Source organism: Linderina pennispora, assembly GCF_002104995.1.
Source record: "Linderina pennispora strain ATCC 12442 chromosome Unknown DL89scaffold_2, whole genome shotgun sequence".
NCBI lineage: Eukaryota > Fungi > Kickxellomycota > Kickxellomycetes > Kickxellales > Kickxellaceae > Linderina > Linderina pennispora.
The window spans coordinates 781,480-804,600 of NW_024468250.1; the positions used below are offsets into that span (position 1 = coordinate 781,480).

Genomic DNA, 23,121 nt, shown 5'->3' on the forward strand with positions numbered 1-23,121 from the left:
ATTAGCTCTGTATATTAGCGAATACGACCGTATCTACCCAATATAATCCTATACCTTAAAGCCTAAGGCTTCTGTGTCAGCAGTTTATCAATTGGAACTATGCTCCCAAGCAGTACCAACTGTTGCTAGGTAATGACATTGTGTTTTGCATAAACATTTGCTGCCAATAGTCTGCAGGATGCTGTGTGTCGTTTAAGCCATCTTCAGGACTATCACAGCAGAAATGAATTTTTGGTCGAGCAGAGCTGTTCAGCGCATGTCAACACATGTATTGGAAATGCAAGCGTGTAGGATTGGTTGGCGTTCCCTACAAGTGTGGGCTCTACGCACACTATTCTACACACATCTCTTTCACATTTGGCCCGCCAAGATAGGGCTAACCTTCAGTATGAGGGGGAAGAGCGCAGCTGGTGTTTTTGAAGGACAGCGATTGGCGCTGAAAATCATGATGGCCCCGGTTATTACAGCCCAATTGCTCAGCAGATACCGTTCATACAATAAAACTTGGGTGCTATTGTAGAATTACAATTACAATTCAGATAACAAACAGCACTATGTGCGCAATTGTACAGCTCAACTTGAATCGTGCGTGCTATTACATCGTTAGAGACTCCCTCCGTAGCCTTAGACGCTTGTAGAGGCTGGGTCAGCATGATCTTGTTCCAGCTATAAAAGCAGAATAGACTTGTTGTTTGTTGGAGTAGAGCATCAGGCAGCAACAGCAACAGCAATAGCAGCAGTTTCTAGCCCCTCTACAAGCACTTTCTCATGGCTTCCACTGCTATCGCTACTGTCGCTGTCCTCTTCGCTGCCGCCATCTCTGCTGCTCAGGCTCAGGTTGTCGGCGGTGGTAGCTGGTAAACATTACTGCGATTACCTCATCAGGACAAGAGCGCTTCATGTATACTAGACCGTTGACAATATATATCTTAGTACATCATTATCTCACTCGACAAGCCATGTTATCCATGTTTGCGGAATGGTGTATAGGTACACATGTTTCTTTCACAGCTGGTTGCAGTGTGGTGCAAAAGCTACTTTCAAAGGATGATGCCAGCTAATGACCATTCGTGTGCATGCTGCTTGGGATGTAAAGCGAGTTATCAGTATTTACTAGGCGGCACTCGTGTTGGACATGATGTTAACTTTTAATCTTGCTTGAGGGACTAATTCAGCAGCCCAAGCCAAGCACCCTGGAATACTTGTTTGCAAAAGCATTTCTGTTTGCTCCCAGTGCCAGTTGGTGCAAATGCAGCTCCTTTGTGGTACCCGGTATTGCCCATCTGACCATCCCCAAGTATCTCATTGAAATCATGACAGATGAATAGTAAGCGGCTGTGATGATAGAAATTCCAGGGATCAGCACAGAAAACCAGCACGCTCCAGCTCCGATTCTTGATCACAATTGCCAATTTGGCAATACAAGGTCGCTTATTGTGAAATAGACGGTGCCCACATCAGCGCAATAGCGACTATTTAGACAGCGCTTGCTTCAATAAACCCCAATTGTGGCCCGTGGTCTCATTGGGGCTTTTACAACGAGCGGTCACTGTTGCAAACACTAGGTGCTGTAGGCCGTGGTAGCGCCCCTTTCTCATATAAAAAGCCACGTCGCTGCCACTCCAAGAAACTGGCAAAACCACATAACCATCCCACTGCACTTTGAAGAAACTCACTCTCTAGAAACAACCTCAGGGTCTCTCTGTCACTCACGCTCCAAGAAACCAAAATGAACACCTCTATCGCTCTCCCTACTGTCGTCGTTCTCGTCGTTGCCGCCATTTCTGCTGCGCAGGCGCAGGTTGTCGGCGGTGGCCCATTCTAAATACTTTACAAACGATTTGATACGGTGCACCGCACACAGCTGTACATTAAAACTATATTTGAAGTCCAAAGTACATAGCATGGTGATGGCACATTTGTGCGACATATGCATGTCAATGATGGCAAAGCAAGCCAGATTAAACCGACTTGTAGCGTCTCAGTGACAGGTAGTGGGAGGATAGATAGCAATCCTTGACCAGATGCAGTGCAAGAAGGGGTGTTGCAGAATGAGGTCAGCAGCGGTGCCAGTTCTGATTATATGATTGAAAACGGTGTTGAAGATATGACCAAATGCACGAGTACAGCTGTTTCTCACTCGAGAGGGCAAACTCTATGCAGGGGTTGACACATCATCTATAAAAAGGGTGTGAGTGCTGAGTGTATATGAAGGAAAAGGTTCCGTTCAGGAAAGATTTCTTCAAGCCCCTCAAACTCCTGTTCACACAATCACGATATTTACCATGAGCGCTTCTATCACTGCCGCATATATTGTTGTCCTCTTTGCTGCCACTATCTCCGCTGCTCAGGCCTAGATTGTTGGCGGTGCCTGGTGAGCACGATCGCTGCCGTTTTTTGCATTCCACTCTTATACATGCCATCTTACTATGGGCTGGCATTATAAGACAGGTATTCTAAGCCTGTCAAGCTAAACATAGCCCTGTTATGGACGGTGTCGCCATGTAACCATGAGGAAGAAATGGACAGGTGTGGTCTCAAGCATTGTCGATTTGCCACCTGTGCAATTACACCACCCATGCTGTTTTTTTTTTGGCAAGACATAGGGCGTATGCGTTGCGAGCGGAAAACAGAGATCTACTCGAGAAAACCAATCATGCTCCAGCCTCAAAATCGCACAATTGCCCAATCCCATCCCTTTTTAAATTGCAAGCGCAGCCGAATGGTTGTTGCGAGAGACGTAATTGCAGCACGGAGAGAGCAATTGGCAACGGTGCAGAATAGCCTGATTTTCAATAGCCGGCAACAAGGGCATTCTGGATGCCATTGAGATGTGGGCGATTGAAATTTTAATAAAAAGCAGGCCAGCAGTCTGACATGCATGCTGTGCACGCGGAAAGCGTCTGTTGCGTGGGCATAAAAGGCCAAATTTGTGGCAGACACAAAAGTCCAAAACCAGCTACAGATACGGCGGTCTTCAGCAGCAACAGACCAAGCCTTTTGCCATTCGCAGGCATCCCTGGTCGTTTACAGGAAGGAATGCCTCTGCCGTCATCACAACTGCCGCTGTCTCCCTCGTCTCGACCACCACTGCTGCTCAGGCGCAGGTTGCTGGTGGTAGGATGTGGTGAACCTGCTGCGCTGTTATACGCTTCGGCGCCTTGCTGTACAGTACACGACATGATGATACAGAAACCTGTATTTCGGGGAATTATTTTTATTGTAGTGATGTGTTCTATGATACTTTTGAGGGGGTGGGTAGCATGCAGGTGAAAAAAGGGGGTTCAGCATGACCGGCCGCTGGTGCACAGGGCACATGAGCATTCTCTGTCGCAGGAATCAGCGCTTGAGTGCATTTTTGGGTGGTGACGGGCACGTAGCTCGGGGGAATATAGAACAGAGGGGCGGGAGGGAGGGAGCGAGAAAGAAAGTTGCTTGCACCGATAGCTATTTAGACGAGCGAGCATGCTGGGAGCCATGCTTAAGTACCTGGCGAGCCAGGGCACACCTCACCCGTGCCACATTGCGTGCCTCCCCAAACCCATGCACCCCTCCGGCGCCTCTTCGCTCAGCACTGGGTCTAGGAGTAACATTTTAATAAGGCCATAACGGGAAGTGCGAACGCTAAGGAGCGTTTGAAATTGGGGGTTGAAGAGTGTCAAGAAAGGGAATACCGTTTCGTGCGGATTGTCTTGCATTTATAATGCATGCGCCAGAAAGAGACAGAAGAAAGGGAGGCTTAGTACAGGCGATTCACAGCCCATTCACAGTCAACTAAAGGGTCAATCGGGTAAACGGGATTGTGGTTGTCTTGTCAGTCTAAATCTTTGAACTCGGCATCCTGAACACGCCTCTTTGCGTGTTTTTCAGACCGGCCAGCTGTCTGTGAATCGTTGAGGACATCCAGTTCCAGCTCGACAATCTGGTCGTTCTCGGTTTTGGCCAAAAGCCACACTTTTGCCTCTTTCACGTCATCCTCGACCTGGCCAGTGACACGGAGAAAGACGTGTGTCGCCTGGTTGTCGGCAAACACTGGGAAAATCGCTTCAATATCGGTCCTTTGTTTGCCAGACGAGGAGCTGACGGACGATGACGACGAGAACTCGAGTGGCTCGCCCAGAGAGACAGCTGATCCGGCGCCAATCAGATCCCGTACCTGGGGATCAACCTCGTAGGCTGCCAGAACCGCGTCTTCGGCCAGGCCTCGCAGCAGGGTGGCTGAGGGGCGTGTGCTGCTGAAGATGGAGAAGGGCGCCAGCCGCTCGATCGTCTGCTTGATGTACGACACGACGTCGCCCAGTGGGCCCTTGCCGCTGCTGCCGTGCATGCCGCTCTCGTGCAGCACGCGGTTTATCTCCCGCGCAATCATCAGCATCCGGAAGCCGCGGTAGAATGCAAAGCCGATGCCGCCCAGAATAACGAGGCGGATCATCGGCCATGCCACCACGACAAGCGCAATTCCCCGGCTGTATACAGCGCCGGCTTGAGCCACGGCACGGGGCTGTTGTTGGGCTTATAGTGCGGTCGCCGGTCAAACGGGTCGCGCTGGTCGCTATAGTACGTGCGCTTCTGGCCCAGATCGGCGGGTGCCCAGGGCTTGCCAGCAAGCACTACCGGTCTTGGCACTGGTGCGAGTGCCGACCGGCAATGCAGACTGGCAAACCTACGCACGAATACTGAGCGCGACATACGCGCAATTGCGGGCGACAGCCCAATTCGAGGCAGGGGTCGACAGCACGTTGCAGTAAGCATCGGTAATAAAAAAAAGTGTGGAAAACTTGGTAGCAGCGGAGACGATGAGCGGCCAGCTGGCCCAAGCAGCTTCAGGCCAGCACGGCGCAGTTTTCTCCGCGATAATCCCGAATCTGATTACTAGGGCCTGGGCGGCGATGAGGTCATTCGCCGCCTTCGCATGGCAGTGGTATAAACACACTTGGCATGTGCAGGTGCCAGTGGGCCATTTGCAGCAAGCCGTGTGTTTTTTCTTCACTCATCCACAGTTTTGCTTGCTTTATACTTTACAAGACACCCCTCTCACCCCTCTCACCCCCTGAACCATGAGCACCGAAGGATACTCCCAGGCCACCGCCGACCAGCTTGCTCGGAAGCTTGAGCACCGTCCCACGCGCGAGGAGCTCGAGGCCGCCAACGTCCTCAAGAAAAGCACGGTCGCCCCGGCACTGCAGGCCAAGCAGGTCGAGCTGGACCGCAACCGGCTCGAGGACAAGCTGGCCAGGAAGCTGGAGAACCGGCCCACGCGCGAAGACCTCGAGAACAAGCACGTCCTGCTGGACCACAAGGTCGCGCCCGGACTGCAGGTCAAGCAGGAGGAGCTGAAGCGAGCCAGGATTGCCGACGACCTGAGCAAGAAGATCCAGGCGCGCCAGTCGCCGGAGCAGCTGCGCGAGCAGCATATTCTGGAATGAAGCATCTCCAGACCTTCCATAGTTGTATTGTTTTCTCCTGTTGAACATTTAGTTTGGGAATATTGTAAACCCACCCGCTGGCGCTATTCTGGCCATCTACTTTCAAAATACCGACATGGATACGAGTGCTGCGGACCAGATAGCGCAGTGCGTGATTGACCAGTACAACCGGCTGCCGAAGAAAGGCAAGCCGGCGACAAAGGCGCCGGGCAAGGATGAATGGACGGTTCTGGCCGGCATTGTGTTCGAGACCCGCAATGCCAGCAAATACGAGTGCGTTGCGCTGGGCACGGGGCTAAAGTGTCTGCACATGCAGCAGCTGAGCAAATTTGGTGACAGCGTTCACGACAGCCACGCCGAAGTCATCGCCCGCCGTGCCCTCGTTGTGTATCTAGCCGAGCAGCTGCTGCTGTGCAAGCAGGACAAAGACTCGATATTTGAGTCGCAGGACGGCCGGTTTAAAGTCAAGGAGAGCCTGGGACTGAAGGTCCATTTGTACACGTCGCAGAGCCCATGCGGCGACGCAACTGTCGAGCACCTGCAGACAGCCCAGGACAAGGCGGAGGATAGCGAGCCGTCGGCCAAACGCCGCAAGGTGGGCGATGGCAGTGTGATTCGGGGCCATCAGAAATTCACAGACACTGGGTCACTGCGCCTGAAGCCTGGGCGCGCAGACTCCATCCCGACCACATCCATGTCATGCAGCGACAAGATCGCCCGCTGGAACGTGCTTGGGCTACAGGGCGCCTTGCTGGCGACCCTGATCCCGCCCATGTATCTGGCCAGTGTCGTTGTCGGCGAGCTGTTTACGGAATCGTCGGTTGACCGTGCCCTGAACAGACGTGTTGCAGGTGTCACTGGGCTGCCAGAGGCGTATCGGGCAAACACATGCCAGGTCCGGCACACGACAGTCGACTTTGCCCGTGGCCAGGCAGTAATGAAGAGCCTGGCTGCGGAGGCCATTACTGCAGACGCGTCGGTGTGCTGGTACAGAGGCGCTAAGGCTTCGGCAGCCCTGGTCAATGGGCGTCGCCAGGGCGCCAAGGCCAAGAAAGGCGTCTGCCAGCCAGCCAACCTGTGGCCAGACATTTGCAAGGCCGCCATTTTCAGAAAGCTCAGCCCGCTGGTCTTGGGCGACGAAGAGGCGGTGTCTTACAGGCAGGCCAAGGACAGAGCCGTCGACTACACCGCAGCCAAGGCTTGCTTGCTTTCAAAGCCGCCGTTCACCGCATGGGTAAAGTGTCCCGACGGTCACGAGGCGTTCGACGTGACAGGCACGCTACTAGTGTGACTTATAATACAGCATTCTATTGGTATCCAGAACTGTACGGCTACTGCTGCTCGGGCCGAGCATCTGTGCTATCCCCTGCCGACTCCTCCTTTGGCTTCTTTCCGTAGCCAAGCGCCGCGCGCATCCGGGCACCAAGCGACATGCGCTTCTTTGCTGGTCCGTCCGCATCTGCCTCCGCCGTGTCGTCCGACCCAACCATCGACTTTATCCTCGCAAACCTGATCTTCGGCTTGCCCGTCACCTCGTCTCGCTCGAAAAGCTTGTCGTCCATCCGCCGCAGCTCCTCCTCCTCGTCCTTATCGCTAATCCCCATGCGCTCCTTCATTGATGCTCCGAGCATCTGCTTCATGCCGTTGCGCATGCGCTCCGAAAACAAAGTCGTGGACTGCACCTCTGTCGATTTCAGGTAGTAGTTGCCCAGCGCTGTGCCAAAGCCAACCACAGAGAATGCATACAGCGTGCCTAGCCCAAATGCCTTCATGGCGACGTTGGCTGTCATGTTGTCGCCAGCGATCCTGGCCGTCTTGGCTGCCCGCCGGTGTGCGATCGCAACTGCTGTCAGAAGCGCACCAGTAGCGCCCACACCGAGCGTCGCCATGAACAGCTTTTGTTCTCTCTGCTGTCTAGCCCTCTCTGCGCTGGCCATTCTAACTTTTTATATGTGTAGTTTGAATTGAAGAAGGTGTGTAGAAGAAAGGTAGCCGAGATAGAAGCTGCCAAGAGTCCTTGCTTTTTTTTTTTTTCGGATAAAAACACTCTTGTTGCTGAGCCATGTGGCTAATCAGTCCGCGAGCCGGTTGCAGCAGATCAGCGGCTCGCAGGTTCCAGGAACTGAGCCGGCAGAGCCCGCATAGCGGAGAAGCAGCTTTCCACTGGCACCATCTCGCTACATGAGGACATTGCAGACATTGCAGACGCTCTGCTGTCAGATGTGAGCAGTGCTCTCTTGTGTAGACAACCCATGACAGAGTATGAGTGGGGATTTATTTGCCACATGAGCTAAGCGGTGGTGCATTGTCAATACGCATTATGAAACAATTCAGGAACACTCCTGGTCGCAGGAATCATCGCCGGTCTCCGTGCCCATGAGCTCCTCATTGGGAATAGACATCTCGATCAGTGCCTTGCGAGCAAGTGTTGGCGCGTTAACAGGGCTTGTTCCCAGAATACTAGCCTGCAGAAAGTCCAGCACCATGCGCTCTTCGCGGAACAGCTTGCACTTGGCCTTCAACTCCACACCAGTGGCATCCAGCATAGCCAGTATGTGGCTGTATTTCTGCTTGTAGCGGCTGATGACCTCCTCATCGCATGTGCTGTACATTATTTTCCTGCGTAGCCTCTTCGACATGCTCTTGAACCCTCGCATATCCTCGCTCAGCGCAGCTATACTGGTATGGTACTCGACGATGAGTGCCGTGGACGCCATGGTATCGTGGATGATCTTGCGCTTGTTTATGTCCTCTTCTATATCCAGAAGACTTGCGTAGTCCAACGACATGTTCTTGTAAATCCTGGCAATGGAGGCCATTTTTGTCTTTGGGATGTTTTGAGAGATACAGCAAGAAGGGACAAGGAACCAGGTGCTCACATAGCACGCAAAGCTACCAAGATGGCGTTTATATGCGGTCTGGGATCATTTTGATCATTGCCTCTTGCCCATTAGCATCTACACAGTGATGCATCTTGTATCACTCTACATGCAGAGCATCAACTCCAATTGACTGGCACGAGCACCTGAACAATATTATTGAGCTACAACGTCAATCTAGCATATATTCTACTTGCTCCCTCAACAGCAGCACTATTGGTAGCACCACCTCGTCTCCTCACGTCTTGGCAAACATCTGCGTCCAATACAGACTGTGTTCGCCGAAGCCAACAATATTATAGTCGCCTAGCATGTTGCTGAGGTGCATTGGGCTGTGAATCCAAGCGGTCATGACCTCACCAACACTCTGCTGGTCGTGTGCGACATTTTCAGCAACCCCACGCCATTCAATGCCGGCTACACTGGCCCTGGCACCGAGAGTGCCGGCTGGGTCATCGTGCGTCATCATTCCCGAGGAAAACTGGTAATCCGAGTGTCTCTGGGCAGCCGCGTTGAGACGGTAGTCCATGATCACCGGAGACTTGCCATGCTTTGCTCGCTCCTGGTTTAGAATGGCGAGCATCTGGCCGCGCCAATTAGAGGCAAGGCGGCTAGAACCTTCTGGTGCCGGTGCTTTTGCTGCATAGGCGCTGGCTTTCTCGCCAAGCACCTGGTCAAGCAAAGATACAAGCAGGGCTAGAATAAACAAATGCCTGATATATGTCATTGTCTGTTGACTGTTTCTCCAAGTTGGTAGCACTGTAGGAAAACTGAAATGCATAATGCCAGTTTTAAAAATGGATGGGGGGCAAGAGACTAGCATATATATTGACATCCAACTACTTTTAGGCATGAATCCTGCTGAAAGCTAGAAATGCTATTCTGCCTATTGTGAGGCCGAAGCAGCCAATAACTGTGAATGAACATCTGTATATTTGCATTTCTCTTAATCAGCACTGGTAAATGGGAAACAGCATTGGTGTTCAGTATCCGAGGTGAGGAGATGTCAAGTGCACTTGCCGTAGAACCGTGATTGCTGAATACACAAGAAATCTGAATAAACTCGAAGGCTTTCTATGGCTGATTTGTATATTGAGAGGAAAATATATTGCCAAAAGGATAGATAGCTGTTGAATAGAGGTATAGGTAGTGCTAGGTGAGAGCAGAATAGTGCTGATACGCAGCCTGGTCGGCAAAGTTGCAGAAATCCAAGGTGAAAACCAATCTAGCACCAAATGCGGTTGCCAGGTCGCCAAATGAGGCTGGAAAACTAGGAAATCAGCGCAAATATCTGCGTCCAATACAGCCCCTGCTCTCCAAACCCTGCGACATTGAAGTTGCCGAGGATATTTGCCAGATGATGCGGACTGTTAACCCACGAGTCCATTGCCTCCGCAGGGGTTTTCTGGTTCCAGGCAACATTCTCTCCGGCATTCGTCCACCTGAGACCCGTTGCGGTGATTCTGTCGCCAAGAGATCCGGCCGGGTCTTGGTGCGTCATAGTCTGTACCGAGTACTGGTAGTTTGAGTGGTTCTGTGCAGCGGCGTTGAGCAGATCGTTGGCGATCAGAGCTGGCAGACTGCGCATTGCACGCTGGCTATTCACCATACGCAGCATATCGCTACGCCAGTCTCCAGCTAAGAACATGTCTCTGGACGAACCAACATGCTTGATAGGATGTGGCTTCACATCCCTGGAGCCACGATCCTCTGGGAGTCCAGCGTAGAGCCCAGTAATGGAAGGGGCAAATGAAGCAAGAAGAAGTTGGTTGATTAAACGGACCATCTGTATGTAGTGGCGATTATGTCAGCTAAGAGTGCAGCAGTGATTCCTACATGTTACAAAATGAATTCGTTGGGAGGTCTAGTGCATAGGTTGGGATGGGAGGACCTGGGGTATCTCGGACTATTGATAGGCATACGCCTTACCTTGATGGGGGTATGGGTGAAATTGATTCCTTGTCTTTCTCGGTATATCTCGCTCAGTTCCACGGCTCCTGGGCTGTTGGCGCCCATATATATACCACCTAGTCATGATTAGACACCTGAATACGCAGAGCCGTTGCGATCTATAGTAGGGGCCAAATCACAGTTCATGTGGGGCAGTCTCGACCACGACCAATATATTTAGATCCCACTTCCCACCGCATTACTGCTGTGTTCACATTACGCAGTCTGGCCAAGCTGTGTGATCGCTGCGACCCCTTGGTTAATGCACTACACGGGGTGTCTGGAATTACATCTGGCTCTGCTGTGCTTTGGACAGGCGGGACATTCCAACCACATATAACTTTATGCAGTTGGCTCCCTCCACTCTGTGTTTCGCATGGCTCCAAGGACTCTCTTTGTCAAATAGCTACGCAATCTTACTCTTCCAGCAAAAAAGAATGGCACCGGTTGTTCGTGGTGGGTACTGGGGCGACATCACATCGTCGGTTGATTGGTGCGAGGAGAACTACGAGTGGACACCATACATTGCCGAGTTCTTCAATGCGTGGTCGTCGCTGGCCATGGTGTTTCTGGGCGAATCCTGTGCACACATGAACCCCACTGGGCACAAAGGGTTTACAGTTTTGTCTCGCACAATAACCGTGGTGGGCATCGGCAGCTGGCTGTTTCATGCGACGCTGAAATACCAGATGCAGATGCTGGACGAGCTGCCGATGCTGTGGTCGGTGGCCACCGCGCTATACATGACACTGGTGACGCAGACAAATATCAGCACACAGCGGCTGCAGCAGGTGCTCGGGCTGTGGACACTTGTGGTCACAGCGGTGACTGCCGGGTGCAGCGGGCAAGTGCAGTTTCTGCTGTTCCAGTTCAGCTTCAACATCTGCACTGTGGTGGTGGGATACATGCTTTGGCGGGCAAAGCGCGGGCTGGATGCGGCGCGAATGGGGCACATTGGGCGGCTATTCGTGGATGGCAGCAAGGTGTATCTGTGCGCCGCCGCTGTATGGCTTATTGACACGAACCTTTGCCCGTATATAAACGGGCACGATTTGCGCTCGGTCCTGCCCGTCAATCTGCAGCTGCACGCCTGGTGGCACGTCCTTGTGTCGTTTGGCCTGACGTACCTCGTGGTGCTGATGATGGCACACTACTGCGTGGTCAACAGCATTCCGTTCAAGTTCAAGCGCGTGCTCTATATCTTTCCCTACATTTGCGCAGCACAGGAAAAGTAGAGCCTGCAGGAGCGCCCGCAGCTCGGGCAAGAGTTGTGGCAAGATTGCCGCTGGCTTCTAGAAGGGCGTTAGGCCCAGTTTCGTGCGCCTGTCAGCCGCTGTTGCATGCTATCTTTTTTGTTGTTCCTGCACCAATCAAGGGGGATAGCCGCCCCCTGACTTGAGCGGGCAAGAAAAATAATCAATTTCTCTAATCGCGCCTGTCTTTCAGGGGGAAATGAGAGTGGGGGCGTGGCAACGCTGGGTGGAAGGGAAAATTTGCAGAGATACGATCGTATCGGGGCTGTATAAAGGCCGGTGGAGGGAGCGGGCTGTCGGCGACGGTATCTGCAGAGATAACACCAGCCGCTTTGAGCACCATCGGCCTTCAGCTTTCCTACCTGTATACCAGCCTTTTTTACAACCACTACCCGCTTGCTATTCCACAATGCTTACAGAGACCGAGGCTCACCGTAATCCCCTCAGCGAGCTCCAGGTGATGCAGCTTCTGCATCCAGATGCCAAGGAGTCGCTGCAGGAGGCGGCACAGAAGGACCCCGGATTGCCACGCACCAGCCCGACGTGGTCGACGTGGCTGCGCAGCCTGCCCGAGCACTTTTCAACGAAGCACGGCCCACGGCCGCTGCCCGACGCAGCCGACATTGTCATCGTCGGGTCGGGATTCTCGGGCGCGTCAACCGCGTACCATCTGCTGTGCGAGCTCCAGTACCCAGGCAAGGTGGTGATGATCGAAGCCCGCGATGCCTGCTCTGGAGCCACTGGTCGCAACGGCGGCCACATGACGGCTCCCAACTACCGCGACTTTCTGATGGACGTCGAGCGCTATGCGCACCGCATGGCGGTCGAGGACGGGCGTGTCGAACCGACAGAGGCAGACCGCGAGATTGCCGTGCGCATGACGGTCGAGACGCGGCGCTTCGACGATGAGGGCGTCAAGGCCAATATTGCCTTTGCCAAGGAGCACAATATCGACTGCGGCTACAGACAGGGCGAGAATGTGCAGGTCTACGATACACCCGAGGTATATGCGATTGGACAGAAGCACTTCCAGGCTGCACAGAAGGCCGGCCTGACTGGCGCCCGCTGGCTGAGCAAGGAGGAAATGAAGAGGGTTCTTGGAACCACCGAGTATGCGGCTGCCGATGCTGTGCCGGGAGCACACATGTTCCCGGCCAAATTTGTGTGGTACCTGCTCGATCAGGCCATTGCGAGCGGGCTTGAGCTGCACACGCACACGCCGGTCATCGACGTCAACAACGGCGTTGTCACTACCAAGGACGGCAGCGTGGTCACAGCAAAGCACGTTGTGTTTGCAACCAACGCGTGGACATCGCATCTGGTGCCAGAGCTGCGCGGCCACATCATCCCGCTCCGCGACCAGGTCATCACTGTCCCACGCACCGACTCGGCCACCGAGCCGGTTCTGCCCTCCGGCGGCCTGTGGATGAGCAATGGGTCCGAGTACGCCATCGAGCTCTCGAACGGCGGCCGGCTGATCATGGGCGGATTCTACGAGGAGAGCGGTCGCCACCAGGCCGGCAATGCCAACGACGCCGAGCTCATTCCTGGAGTCAGCACCGACCTGCGCGAGGCGCTGGTTTCCGTCCCTCCGCTGCAAAAGTTCCCGTATGACAAGCCAGCCAGTCCCGAGATCCACGAGTGGACCGGCATCATCGCGGTGTCTAATGACAGCGCCCCGTATGTGGGCAAGCTGGAGAGGCTGAGCTCTGACAAGTACTCCGCATGGATTGTGGCCGGCCACAACGGCGAGGGCATGCCGCGCTGCTTCCTGTTCGGCAAGTACATTGCGCAGAAGCTTGCCCAGTCGTTTGGCATGCATGTGGCCGACCCGATCGCCATCCCGCGTGCCATGAAGCCGAATCCGCACCGCGTCAGTAATCTAGACTACTTTGCCTGGAATCTCGAGTAAGCACCGAGGGCATCTAGCGAGAGTGTCAGCTTACTTTATTCCAGGCGAAGTTCCATCTCGCCTTTCCTATGTTTCCTCCCAGAATACTCCCCTGTATGGTCCTGTTCTTTTAGTTGCAACAAGAGCTTGTTTTAAGGATATCCCCCTTGCTGCTGAGATGTGTGATCTGTGGTCTGGGTGGCGCGAGCGGCTGAGAGTCTGGACCAGCAAGCGAGCTTTTTCCGATGATGTCATGGCACGCCGCTCCTCACTGGCTCTTTCTGTTTTCAGACTTGGCCTCACAGGATAAGCAAGGGCTTTTGGTGCTGGCAGCCGCTGCTGTGCTTATGCAACCTCGCTCTTTTCCCACTCCCCCTTTCTTAGAATACGCCTATTTTTAATACCTCCTCCCCCTTCCGCAATTCAAAACAAGAAATGTTCAAGCCGTCAAATGGCAGCCACCAGCCGGTGCCCACGACAGAAGAGGAGGCCGACCGGATACAGCCAGACATCCGCCAGGACTCGTACGAGTACCACGGACGGCTAAGCTCCAACAGCGACACCGTGTTTGGCGGCGAGCACCACGACCGACACACACACGAGTACAGGCACGGCCAGACCTCAGCGCTCTCGTCATTTGACAACCCGCGGCACTCGATGACGGAACTCAGCGAGATTGGCGGGGAAGCACGTGGGCGGCCAGTAATGGCGGCGGAAGAAGCGGGTGCTGATTTTGGCTATGAGGGCGGGGCATCGATGGTGTCCAGTTTCTTCAATCTGACAAACGCCATTGTCGGCGCCGGAGTCATCGGGCTGCCGTACGCCATGCGGCAGGCTGGGCTGCTGGTCGGCGTACTGCTGGTCGTCGCATTGGCAGGCATCGTGGACTGGACGCTGCGGGTGCTGGCGTACTGCGCGAAGCTGTCGGGCCGCAGCTCGTACCAGGGGATGGTCGAGTACTGCTTTGGCAAGCCCGGGCTGGTCGCCAACTCGTTCTTCCAGGGCGCCATGGCGGGCGGGGGCATGGCATCGTTTATTGTTATTGTCGGCGACACATTGCCGCATGTGCTTTCGGCGCTGATGCCCTCGGTTAGCAAGACCGGGTTCGGCGCTGTGGTGTTTTCACGCCGGTTCGTGATCGCCTTCTTTGTCATCTGCATGGCCTACCCGCTGTCGCTGTACCGGGACATTGGCAAGCTGGGCAAGACCAGTGCCTTCGCCGTCGTCGCCATGTGCACCATCATCGTGTCGGTGATCATCGAGGGCCCGCAGATCGACCCGGATCTCCGGGCATCGCCTGGGACGCCGATCGCGCTGGCCAACCCTGGGTTCTTCCAGGCCGTGGGCGTCATCACCTTTGCATTTGTGTGCCACCACAACAGCTTCATGATCTACGGGTCGCTAAAGAAGCCGACGCTGAACCGGTACTTTGATGTCATCCACATGTCGACGGTAATTGCAGGCATCGCGAGCCTGGTGATGGCTGTTTCCGGGTATATGTTCTTCAAGGACAAGACCCACGGCAACATCCTCAACAACTTCCCGCAGGACAACTTTCTGATCAACATTGCGCGCTTCCTCTTTGCGCTAAACATGATCACGACGTTTCCGATGGAGACGCTGGTGGCGCGCGAGGTCATCGACTCGCTGTTCTTCCGCGACCGCGACTTCTCGATGCGCCGGCATGTTGTTATCACCACGGCGCTGTGTTTGGCTGGCCTGATTATCGGCGAAACAGTGTGCAATCTGGGGGTGCTGCTGGAGCTCACTGGCGGCATGTCGGCGTCGTTCCTGGCTTTCATCCTGCCCTCTGGCTGCTACCTGCGCCTGTCCTCGGCGCCCAAGCTCTCGCTCAAGATGATCCCCCACTGGCTGTGCATTGCGTTCGGCTTCACAGTCATGATCCTGAGCACCGTGCTCAGCATCAAAAACGCCGCGTCAAACAGAAATCCGGTGGCCAGCTGCTGGCTGTGATCTGTTAAGTCAATCTGTAGTTTGATCAAATGGCATCTGTGATTGGCCTGCTCGCCGTTTCAGCAACAAACGAAATCTGTGGGGTAAAAGTGGAAAGAAAAAATTGGCGCAAGAAAAGGTTGTTGACAGTTTCCCATTCGATTTTTCCTCTTTCCTCGATACTCTCAGCTATATACATATTTTGTCAATACCCCCTCACACTCCCTCGCCATGACCTTGTCACGAAGCCAAACCAAGCAGGAGAAAGAAATTAATATCCAGGTCGTTGTCCGCTGCAGGTAAGCACATTCAAATAATGCCACCATGCTGCGCCAGTCAGACAGGCAGAGCACGTGAAGCTAATCGTGTTGGTTAATGCTGTAGGGGGCGCAATGACCGGGAACGCAGAGAGAGCAGCGTGCCTGCCATGGATATAGCACCGCTGAGCGGCAGAGAAATCACACTGCGCAATGGGGTAAACGTCCGGAATTACACGTTTGACAGGGTGTTTGGCCCGCAAGCCGACCAGAAAGAGATATATGATAATGTCGTACAGCCCATTCTGGACGAGGTGCTTCAGGGCTACAACTGCACAATCTTCGCCTACGGACAGACTGGGACAGGAAAGACCTACACGATGGAAGGCGATTTGGACATGCAGATGCCATCATTTGCAGACAGCAACCAGAGGCTGATAACTAGCGGCCTGGGCAGCATCAGGATTCCCACCAATGCCGGCATTATCCCCCGCACGCTGTACCAGCTGTTCAAGGCCATCGGCAATGATCCCGCCAGCATGGTGACAGTATCGTATATGGAGCTGTACAACGAGGAGTTCCGTGATCTGTTTGTGGACACGAACGCCAAAGGCGAGCCGAACGGGCCGCACATCCAGGTCTTCGACACTGGAACCAAGGGCAACATTCAGTTCCAGGGCCTCGAGGAGAAGCGGGTGCAGACGGCCGAGCAGGCGATTGCACTAATGCGCGATGGCTCGCTGCGACGCCGAGTGGCAGCAACCAGGTGCAATGACACCAGCTCGCGCTCACACGCAATCTTCACAATCAACGTGCTTGTTCGCGAATCGGCACTGGGCTCTGACGGCGACTACGTGCTCAAGCGCGGAAAGCTCAATCTGGTTGATCTTGCAGGCAGCGAGAATATTGGACGCAGCGGAGCCGAGAACATGCGCGCACGCGAGGCCGGCCAGATCAACCAGTCGCTGCTGACCCTGGGGCGGGTTATCACTTGCCTGGTCGAGAAGCACCAGCACATTCCATACCGCGACAGCAAGCTGACACGCGTTCTCAAGGACTCGCTGGGCGGAAAGACGCGCACGTGCCTGATTGCCACAGTGAGTCCATCCAAGGCGAGCATCGAGGAGACGATCAAGACACTGGACTATGCGGGCAAGGCGAAGAGCATCAAGAATAAGCCGGCAGCCAACCGCACAGTGTCCAAGGCCGACATTATCATCGAGCTGACAGGGAAGATTAACCGTCTGGAAGATGACCTCAACGCGGCGCGCGACAAAATGGGCTTCTATGTGTCGAAGGAAACGTACGATCAGCTGGTAGAGGATTCAAAGTCGGCAAAGATGCGGGGCGAGTCTTGGCAGAACGAGAGGGTGCTCATGGAGGACAACCTGAATCAGCTGAATGATGAGAACCGCAAGCTCAAGGAAAAATACGAGGAAATGGAGGACAAGCTGAGCGAGGCCAGGAACCAGCTGGTGCAGACGCAGCAGGATCTGGAGAATGCCCGTCAGGACTACAAAAACCAGATTGTTGTGTCCAAGGCCCATGCTATGCACGAAGAGGAGCTGGATGAAGCCGCGCGTACACTGCACAGCTCGCTCAGCGCTGCGACCAGGGACTCGGCGAAGCTCCATGCAAAGATCTCGCGCATGCAGGAACGCGAGCAGCTGAATCTCAACGCGGTAGCCAGGATTGGCAGTCTGGTAGGTGAGGAGACATCGCGGGCGCTGTCGTCAGTCGCCGAATACAGCAAGCAGGCTGGAGCGCAAACCCAGCAGCTGCTGGCTACGCTGCATGACCGTGTCGGCGAGCAGTTTGAGACTGAAATCAGGACGAAGCTGAGCGAAGCAGAGTCGCGACTTGCAGCCCATCTGGCTGAGCTGGCTGAGAAGGCTGAGGAATCTGGCGTGGAGCAGCGTGATACATGCGTAGCGTCAATCGAGTCGGTCTCGGAGCTTGTCGCGCAGCTCAAGGTTACGATGGCAATCTGGTCAAAAAGTGTGTTGGGGCTTGCGAACAAAGCACCTTGCGCATGGAGCAGTCCTCTCAGTGCCAGCTGGACGGCATCAATAGCGCAGCAGTCGGCGTCCGGTCGCTGCTCGACAAGTGCGTAGCGGACTCAGCTGCGGTTATGAAGGAGGCTCAGCTGAGCACCGAGAAGGACATTGCTGCAATGCACCGAGAGATCGAGGAGCTGCGGGTGCAGAACGCAGAGTATGTGCGCAGCTTTACCCAGAAAATCGAGTCGCTGCGCAGCGACTCGGAGTCATCTGACGCCAAGCTACTGGAGACCATCACCACGATGATTTCCGAGCGCCGCAGCCTCCAGGATGGCGTCCTGGCCGAGTCAATTGAATCTGCACAAAAACAGGAGACCGACACTAGTACGCGCACTGAAAACTTACTCAAGCGCACCCGCAGCATTGGGTCGGAGATTGATTTGCTGGCGCAGGGCGTGCTGGCCAAGGTTTCGCGCACACAGGCTGATGTCGACGAGCGGGTGGCCGCCGATGTTAAGGCAGCTAGTGACCTGGTGTCGTCTATGCAGGCGGAGGTGAAGTCTCATAGCCAGAACATTACAGTGCTGTTTGCAGAAGCCCCTGCTGCCACCTCGACTACACATGGCCGGGTTGTGCAGGCCGAAGGTCGTTTGAAGCAGTCGGTAGAGCAGATGCACGCCGCACTGATTGCTGCTGTTGCAGAGAGCCGTCAGCTGGCCGTTGCCTCCCATGGCCGCACTACCCAGACAGTCGGCCAGGCGATTGGAACTTGGCACAATGCGCGTGAGGAGCTGGGTGAGCTAGCTGGCACACAGGCCAAAGGAGCGCGACCACTTCGGCAGTGCACTCAGCAATGGCATCACTGCTATTGCCGGTGTCGTAGAGCGTGAGACCAAGTCAGGCATCCTGCCTACCCCAGCCACTGCGGGAACGCCACGGGCTACTCGGTATCAGTCAGTGTCGAGCTGGAACCGCACCATTCCTGACCTGGATATCATCCGCAAACTCGATGACCCGAATGTGCCAGCCAACCGGGAGATGCTGGTGTGGACGAGTATCCCGGTATACCCCAGCTCTTCGACTGGTGAAAACAGCACCAGTGGCAGCACTCCATTCGGTACCAATGGATACAAGAGTCCCTCGTCGCGGTACAGCAAGTCGCCTGTCAGAGACAGATCGCCCTTGAGGGCAGTGTCGCCTGCAAGGTCCAACTCGCCAGCAAGGACGAAGACTGAGACGAAAGTTGTGCTGAAGCGCGCATCCGACAAGACATCGTCGCCGACGCCAGATACTGTGCCCCAGCGGCCAGCTCAGCGTCCCAAGACCCAGGGCCCCCTCGACGGAGACGAGAAGGGTGTAGCGAAAGTGGTCTCTAAATCGGCCGCAATAGAAGCACCGACTGCGGTGGAGACACAGCAGACGGGGATCCCGGTTCCAGGGACAATACCCTCGCGCCTGCCTATGCCGCGGAGATCCCGCTATACTCGTGGATAGCATTGCCTTTTTATAGTTTGTCCACCCAATACCATTGCTTTCTAGTTTGCTACTCTCTTTGTATATGGTGGTTGGCCGAGACTTTATTATGACACAGGATGTCGCAAAGAGCGTATAGGCTCATCCTTTGTAGAGAAGAATAGAGTTCAAATACCTGGATAGTCACAGCAGAGTGCCATATCGGGGGTTCTGGTTTATAAAGGGATTTGAGGGCACAGCTCTTTTTCGTATGCTGTGCTCACACACAAATAAATACCTGCTATCCTATATCTCCGTATACACAGCGCTGGACAGCTCTACAACCATGGCAGTACATGAATCCCGCAAAAGAATCGAGCAGTTCCAAGGACAGGGTTCTGGCAAGCAGCATTTCAAGTCTTGACAAAATGATGGCCGATTATAGGGGGGTTGGTGCGGTTCTAAAGGGCTATATGCAAGCTGCCCACACTGACGGACTCTGACAGCTCGCAGTTTATGGCGAAGGCAAAAGAGTTGCAAGCGGTCATCAAAGACATAAACATTTCAGTCCGCAGCATGTACTATGCTGCAGACACAAACTCGATAAAAGACCTTGAGGGCTTGCTCCTGGATTATGCACGCACGGCTTACGGAGAAGAGCACGAGGTCATTATCGGCGCAATGGAGATGGCGTTCGGCACAGTTAATGACATGCCGAAGGCATAGCAGAGTATTAGCTGCAGGAAGGATGTTTATATTTATTTGCTTCCATTAATGAGAGGTTTCCCAGAGTGGTAGTTTGCCTAGAGCAATATCCTCCTGGCACTTTTAGTGAAAAGTAGCATTATCAGACATGGGTTTGTCAGGCATCCTAAATCGCCCGTGGATGTTGTCAGGTTCCAAGTCAATTATGAACACAATCACGAAGGGCAGTCATGCAAGAGCGTGATTATATTGTGCCCAATTGTACAGGAATTGGGCTTATGTGGTAAGGGTAAGGATGTATTTTGACAGAGTGAGCGTTTTATACAATAGAATAACAAGCACTAATAGCACTGAAGAATACTGAGGCGCCTTGACAGCGATTCCATGCCGTGGGGAGTTTGGCGAAGAAGCCTGGGGACGGTTTGATCCGGGCTGTCCATCCGTAGCCTTGCCATTGAGCAAGTCGATCCGACCATGAACCTCGGCTAACCCTGTTTTCATATCGTTAAGAGCAGTGATGTTCTGGTTCACGGCAAAGTTTGCAATAAACATAGGGAAGAATCCGTTCTCAAAGAACTGGCGGCAATGGATCTCGCCGTCCTCATCAATGGAATAGACCGAATCACCATACGCCTTTGCAGCAAACCAACCCTTGGAACTGACCACAATGATGTAGCCGAAGCGGATCAGCGGGTCCACCGTATAGCTGATGGTCTGGACTGTGAGTTAGACGCCTCCAAGATGCCTTTGGATCAGTGGGACTCGTCTTGAAAAGGACAAAGAATGAATTGGCGGACAAGTTGCCGATGGAAAAATTCATTGTGCGTCGGAAAATTGTATGTATGTGTGTACAGCGATGAGTTTTGGTGTGCAAAGCACATGTCGTCGCTATCCGGCGGACCGACCATCGCTTATATATGTTTCCAGGAAAATAAACCCTTCAAAAGAGCGTAATGGCTGAATAGATCTTCAATCATGAACTGTGGTTGACAGTTCAGACTTGATGCACGGACAAATTGGCGTATTATAGAACTGGTTTCGTGAATGCTGGAGCCCTGCTTACAATGGCGCGCAATAGTCTCAATTGATACAATAAAAATACATTCCAAAAATCCCCTATTCACTGAGACAATATGCCCTGTAGCAGATATTGATGGAAGTCAGGGACAGGTGATGCGCTTTACAGAAACAAATGCTCTGCAAACATGCAGACAAAATGAACCATGGGTAGAGATCACTGCATCAGGGTGACTCGTAGTTAGGTGCTTAAAAGTCTACATTAACACGATTGCTAAAGTAATACTGAAAGCAATAATGCTATTGATGCCTTTTAATCAAAAACAAATGGACATGCTAGCACAACAATTCAACCTAATATACTCCGAGTAGATAAAATAGAGGCACAGATATACTCAGTCCAATATCGACTGTCATGAGGACGCCGAAAAGAACGCAACAAGTATATTGAGCATTTGAATAATCAGAGGAATGGACAGTGTGTATCAAAAATGCTACTTGGCATCAAGAGCGTACGGCAAACCTAAGCGGATCTGAGCTGTGCCAAACTGGATACGGCTTGCGGCTCCAAATCCACATAATTTAAGGAAGCCCATGGATCAAGACCCCTAGGCCACAATAGCCATTGCATAAAATTCCAGGACAGCCCATACGGAGGCTGTCTATCCAAGTGTACCGTACCCAAGAACACAATACCAGGGCTATAAATCTCGGTACTCCAGGTCCGTAGGAGTGAATGAAAAGCATTTTACGAACAACAGCTGTATTTTGCCATGGGTAAGAGTAGCGAGAGTTGCCTGGCACAGGTCGGATTGGTGTAGTTGGACAGCTATTTGAAGTCCAGCGGGTGCCACTTGAAAGGGCAGGTCATCCTCTTTGGTCATCGCCGTCTGGGCCAAATGCATACTAGATCGCACTCCTGGTGCCAGACCACTGGTCAGTGCAGGTGTTGCTTGCTATACAGTGAGTCTGTGAGGCAATTGTGGATAATGCCGTTGCATCGCTATCATTTTCCATGTGACATACACGGTATCCACTGTGATTATCATGCAGTCTATTGCGACCGGTGCGTATGCGTGGTAGGCTTCCCGCTCAGCAGGGCCACGGAGGACAGCGGTGCCCTGAATGAAGTAGTGACATCTGAAGGAAAAAGCCCAGGGTAATGTCGTGTATCTCCACTGTTATGTGCCTGCGCTCAGCGCGCTTCATGCGTAGCAATCCTGGACAGATTCAGATTTAAGGTGCAACTGTTCCCACTCAGGCAGCTAGCATATAATGATCAGCCAATCAGCGGCAAAACCGTCATTGCCGACTTCATCACCTACCGCTCTCTCAAAAGCTACGTGCGCATTTTCTCCTCAACTCTTTTACAATTCCTTCACCATTCATCATCACAGCACAAAGGAAAGAAGAACCAGCAAAATGAGCGGAAGTAGTCGACGAATTTTTCACAGCACGCAATCTCTTGTACCTGGGCGCATACGCGCAATCGCTCAGCACGCTGGCGTCTCTGACGCGGCTCTCCCCGGACGCGCAAGTGGAGCGCGACAGCCTGCAGTACCGCGCATACCTGGGCCAAGGCAATCATCCATTGGTCCTAAACGAGCTTGCCCGCCTCAACTACTTCGCCGGTGCTGCAAGCGGTGCGGCAGCTGGCGCAGCAGCACGCCAATGGGCAGGCAGACCATTCGATAGTGCTTCGGCTGGCGGAGGATCCGGCAGTGGCCAGTTCGGCGGTGTTTGCGGCGGTGGGTGCGCAGGTGCTGGCGAATGCTGGGCAGTATAGTGAGGCGCTGCGTCTGCTGGCGGGGCACCCGAAGAACCTGGAGTGCGTGTGCGTGATGGTCAGTGTGTATCTGCGGATTAACCGGGCGGATCTGGCGCAGAAGTTGGTGGAGCGCGTGCGTGCGTGGGCAGGAAGACGCACCGCTGGCGCAGCTGGCAGAGGCGTGGGTGGGCGTGGTCAGGGGAGGGGCGCGCGAGGCCGGATATGTGTTTGAGGAGCTGGCGCAGGCGCAGGCGGCGGCCAATGTCAGGCTGCTGGGAGCGCAGGCGGTGGCCAAGCTGCAGATGGCGGAGTATCCAGAGGCGCGCGGGTTGCTGGAGGAGGCGACCGAGCGCGATCCCAGGGACGCCGAGACGCTAGCGAACCGGCTGGTGCTGGAGACGCTTGCAGGCGGTGCGGCGGACCAGCGCGCACGGCTGCTGGGGCAGCTGAAGGCAGCCAGTCCCGAGCACGCTTTTGTCAAGGACCTGGCGGCCAAGGAGGCCGAGTTTGACCGGCTGGCAGCGGAGCTCGGCAAGTAGTGTGGATTAGAAAATAAATTGGTTGTTTTTT

The 23,121-nt window shown here is 53.9% G+C and overlaps 15 protein-coding genes across 15 annotated transcripts; 7 read left to right on the forward strand and 8 right to left on the reverse strand.

Moving 5' to 3' along the window:
* Positions 1–1,645: 1,645 nt before the first annotated feature.
* On the reverse strand, positions 1,646–1,915 carry DL89DRAFT_265138 (uncharacterized protein; the record flags this gene model as incomplete). The annotated part of the gene is made up of 1 exon (XM_040886536.1): positions 1,646–1,915. A coding segment is annotated over exon 1 (197 nt), but the record flags the coding sequence as incomplete, so codon positions are not given.
* A 1,501-nt stretch (positions 1,916–3,416) lies between these two features.
* On the reverse strand, positions 3,417–4,778 carry DL89DRAFT_265139 (uncharacterized protein; the record flags this gene model as incomplete). The annotated part of the gene is made up of 1 exon (XM_040886537.1): positions 3,417–4,778. A coding segment is annotated over exon 1 (613 nt), but the record flags the coding sequence as incomplete, so codon positions are not given.
* A 279-nt stretch (positions 4,779–5,057) lies between these two features.
* DL89DRAFT_220780 (uncharacterized protein) lies at positions 5,058–5,426 on the forward strand (the record flags this gene model as incomplete). Its single annotated transcript, XM_040884471.1, has 1 exon — positions 5,058–5,426. The coding sequence occupies one exon, from the start codon at positions 5,058–5,060 to the stop codon at positions 5,424–5,426; it is 369 nt and encodes a 122-aa protein (XP_040746316.1).
* DL89DRAFT_85762 (adenosine deaminase/editase) lies at positions 5,299–6,737 on the forward strand. Its single transcript, XM_040892168.1, has one exon. It carries the CDS (start codon positions 5,542–5,544, stop codon positions 6,715–6,717), a length of 1,176 nt encoding a protein of 391 aa, XP_040746317.1. The 5' UTR covers positions 5,299–5,541; the 3' UTR covers positions 6,718–6,737.
* Positions 6,738–6,757: 20 nt separating this feature from the next.
* On the reverse strand, positions 6,758–7,363 carry DL89DRAFT_290761 (uncharacterized protein; the record flags this gene model as incomplete). The annotated part of the gene is made up of 1 exon (XM_040890123.1): positions 6,758–7,363. One exon carries the CDS (start codon positions 7,361–7,363, stop codon positions 6,758–6,760), a length of 606 nt encoding a protein of 201 aa, XP_040746318.1.
* A 393-nt stretch (positions 7,364–7,756) lies between these two features.
* On the reverse strand, positions 7,757–8,245 carry DL89DRAFT_290762 (uncharacterized protein; the record flags this gene model as incomplete). Its single annotated transcript, XM_040890124.1, has 1 exon — positions 7,757–8,245. One exon carries the CDS (start codon positions 8,243–8,245, stop codon positions 7,757–7,759), a length of 489 nt encoding a protein of 162 aa, XP_040746319.1.
* Positions 8,246–8,440: 195 nt separating this feature from the next.
* Positions 8,441–9,087, reverse strand: DL89DRAFT_265142 (uncharacterized protein). The gene has a single exon (XM_040886538.1). It carries the CDS (start codon positions 9,030–9,032, stop codon positions 8,544–8,546), a length of 489 nt encoding a protein of 162 aa, XP_040746320.1. The 5' UTR covers positions 9,033–9,087; the 3' UTR covers positions 8,441–8,543.
* A 309-nt stretch (positions 9,088–9,396) lies between these two features.
* On the reverse strand, positions 9,397–10,163 carry DL89DRAFT_265143 (uncharacterized protein). The gene has a single exon (XM_040886539.1). The coding sequence runs from the start codon at positions 10,089–10,091 to the stop codon at positions 9,576–9,578; it is 516 nt and encodes a 171-aa protein (XP_040746321.1). The 5' UTR covers positions 10,092–10,163; the 3' UTR covers positions 9,397–9,575.
* A 529-nt stretch (positions 10,164–10,692) lies between these two features.
* Positions 10,693–11,490, forward strand: DL89DRAFT_290765 (alkaline phytoceramidase; the record flags this gene model as incomplete). The annotated part of the gene is made up of 1 exon (XM_040890125.1): positions 10,693–11,490. One exon carries the CDS (start codon positions 10,693–10,695, stop codon positions 11,488–11,490), a length of 798 nt encoding a protein of 265 aa, XP_040746322.1.
* Positions 11,491–11,917: 427 nt separating this feature from the next.
* DL89DRAFT_255139 (DAO-domain-containing protein) lies at positions 11,918–13,420 on the forward strand (the record flags this gene model as incomplete). The annotated part of the gene is made up of 1 exon (XM_040885320.1): positions 11,918–13,420. The coding sequence occupies one exon, from the start codon at positions 11,918–11,920 to the stop codon at positions 13,418–13,420; it is 1,503 nt and encodes a 500-aa protein (XP_040746323.1).
* Positions 13,421–14,155: 735 nt separating this feature from the next.
* On the forward strand, positions 14,156–15,373 carry DL89DRAFT_274041 (uncharacterized protein; the record flags this gene model as incomplete). The annotated part of the gene is made up of 1 exon (XM_040889133.1): positions 14,156–15,373. The coding sequence occupies one exon, from the start codon at positions 14,156–14,158 to the stop codon at positions 15,371–15,373; it is 1,218 nt and encodes a 405-aa protein (XP_040746324.1).
* Positions 15,374–15,512: 139 nt separating this feature from the next.
* On the forward strand, positions 15,513–17,867 carry DL89DRAFT_85792 (kinesin-domain-containing protein). Its single transcript, XM_040892169.1, has 2 exons — positions 15,513–15,651; positions 15,737–17,867. The coding sequence occupies exons 1-2, from the start codon at positions 15,584–15,586 to the stop codon at positions 17,721–17,723; spliced, it is 2,055 nt and encodes a 684-aa protein (XP_040746325.1). The 5' UTR covers positions 15,513–15,583; the 3' UTR covers positions 17,724–17,867.
* A 585-nt stretch (positions 17,868–18,452) lies between these two features.
* DL89DRAFT_85794 (uncharacterized protein) lies at positions 18,453–19,342 on the reverse strand. Its single transcript, XM_040892170.1, has one exon. The coding sequence runs from the start codon at positions 19,104–19,106 to the stop codon at positions 18,564–18,566; it is 543 nt and encodes a 180-aa protein (XP_040746326.1). The 5' UTR covers positions 19,107–19,342; the 3' UTR covers positions 18,453–18,563.
* Positions 19,343–20,055: 713 nt separating this feature from the next.
* Positions 20,056–20,634, reverse strand: DL89DRAFT_265146 (uncharacterized protein). Its single transcript, XM_040886540.1, has 3 exons — positions 20,529–20,634; positions 20,257–20,485; positions 20,056–20,213 (listed from the first exon to the last, which is right to left on the reverse strand). Exons 1-3 carry the CDS (start codon positions 20,584–20,586, stop codon positions 20,108–20,110), a joined length of 393 nt encoding a protein of 130 aa, XP_040746327.1. The 5' UTR covers positions 20,587–20,634; the 3' UTR covers positions 20,056–20,107.
* A 1,356-nt stretch (positions 20,635–21,990) lies between these two features.
* On the forward strand, positions 21,991–23,120 carry DL89DRAFT_265147 (uncharacterized protein; the record flags this gene model as incomplete). Its single annotated transcript, XM_040886541.1, has 4 exons — positions 21,991–21,994; positions 22,211–22,340; positions 22,390–22,684; positions 22,722–23,120. 4 exons carry the CDS (start codon positions 21,991–21,993, stop codon positions 23,088–23,090), a joined length of 798 nt encoding a protein of 265 aa, XP_040746328.1. The 3' UTR covers positions 23,091–23,120.
* Position 23,121: the final 1 nt, after the last annotated feature.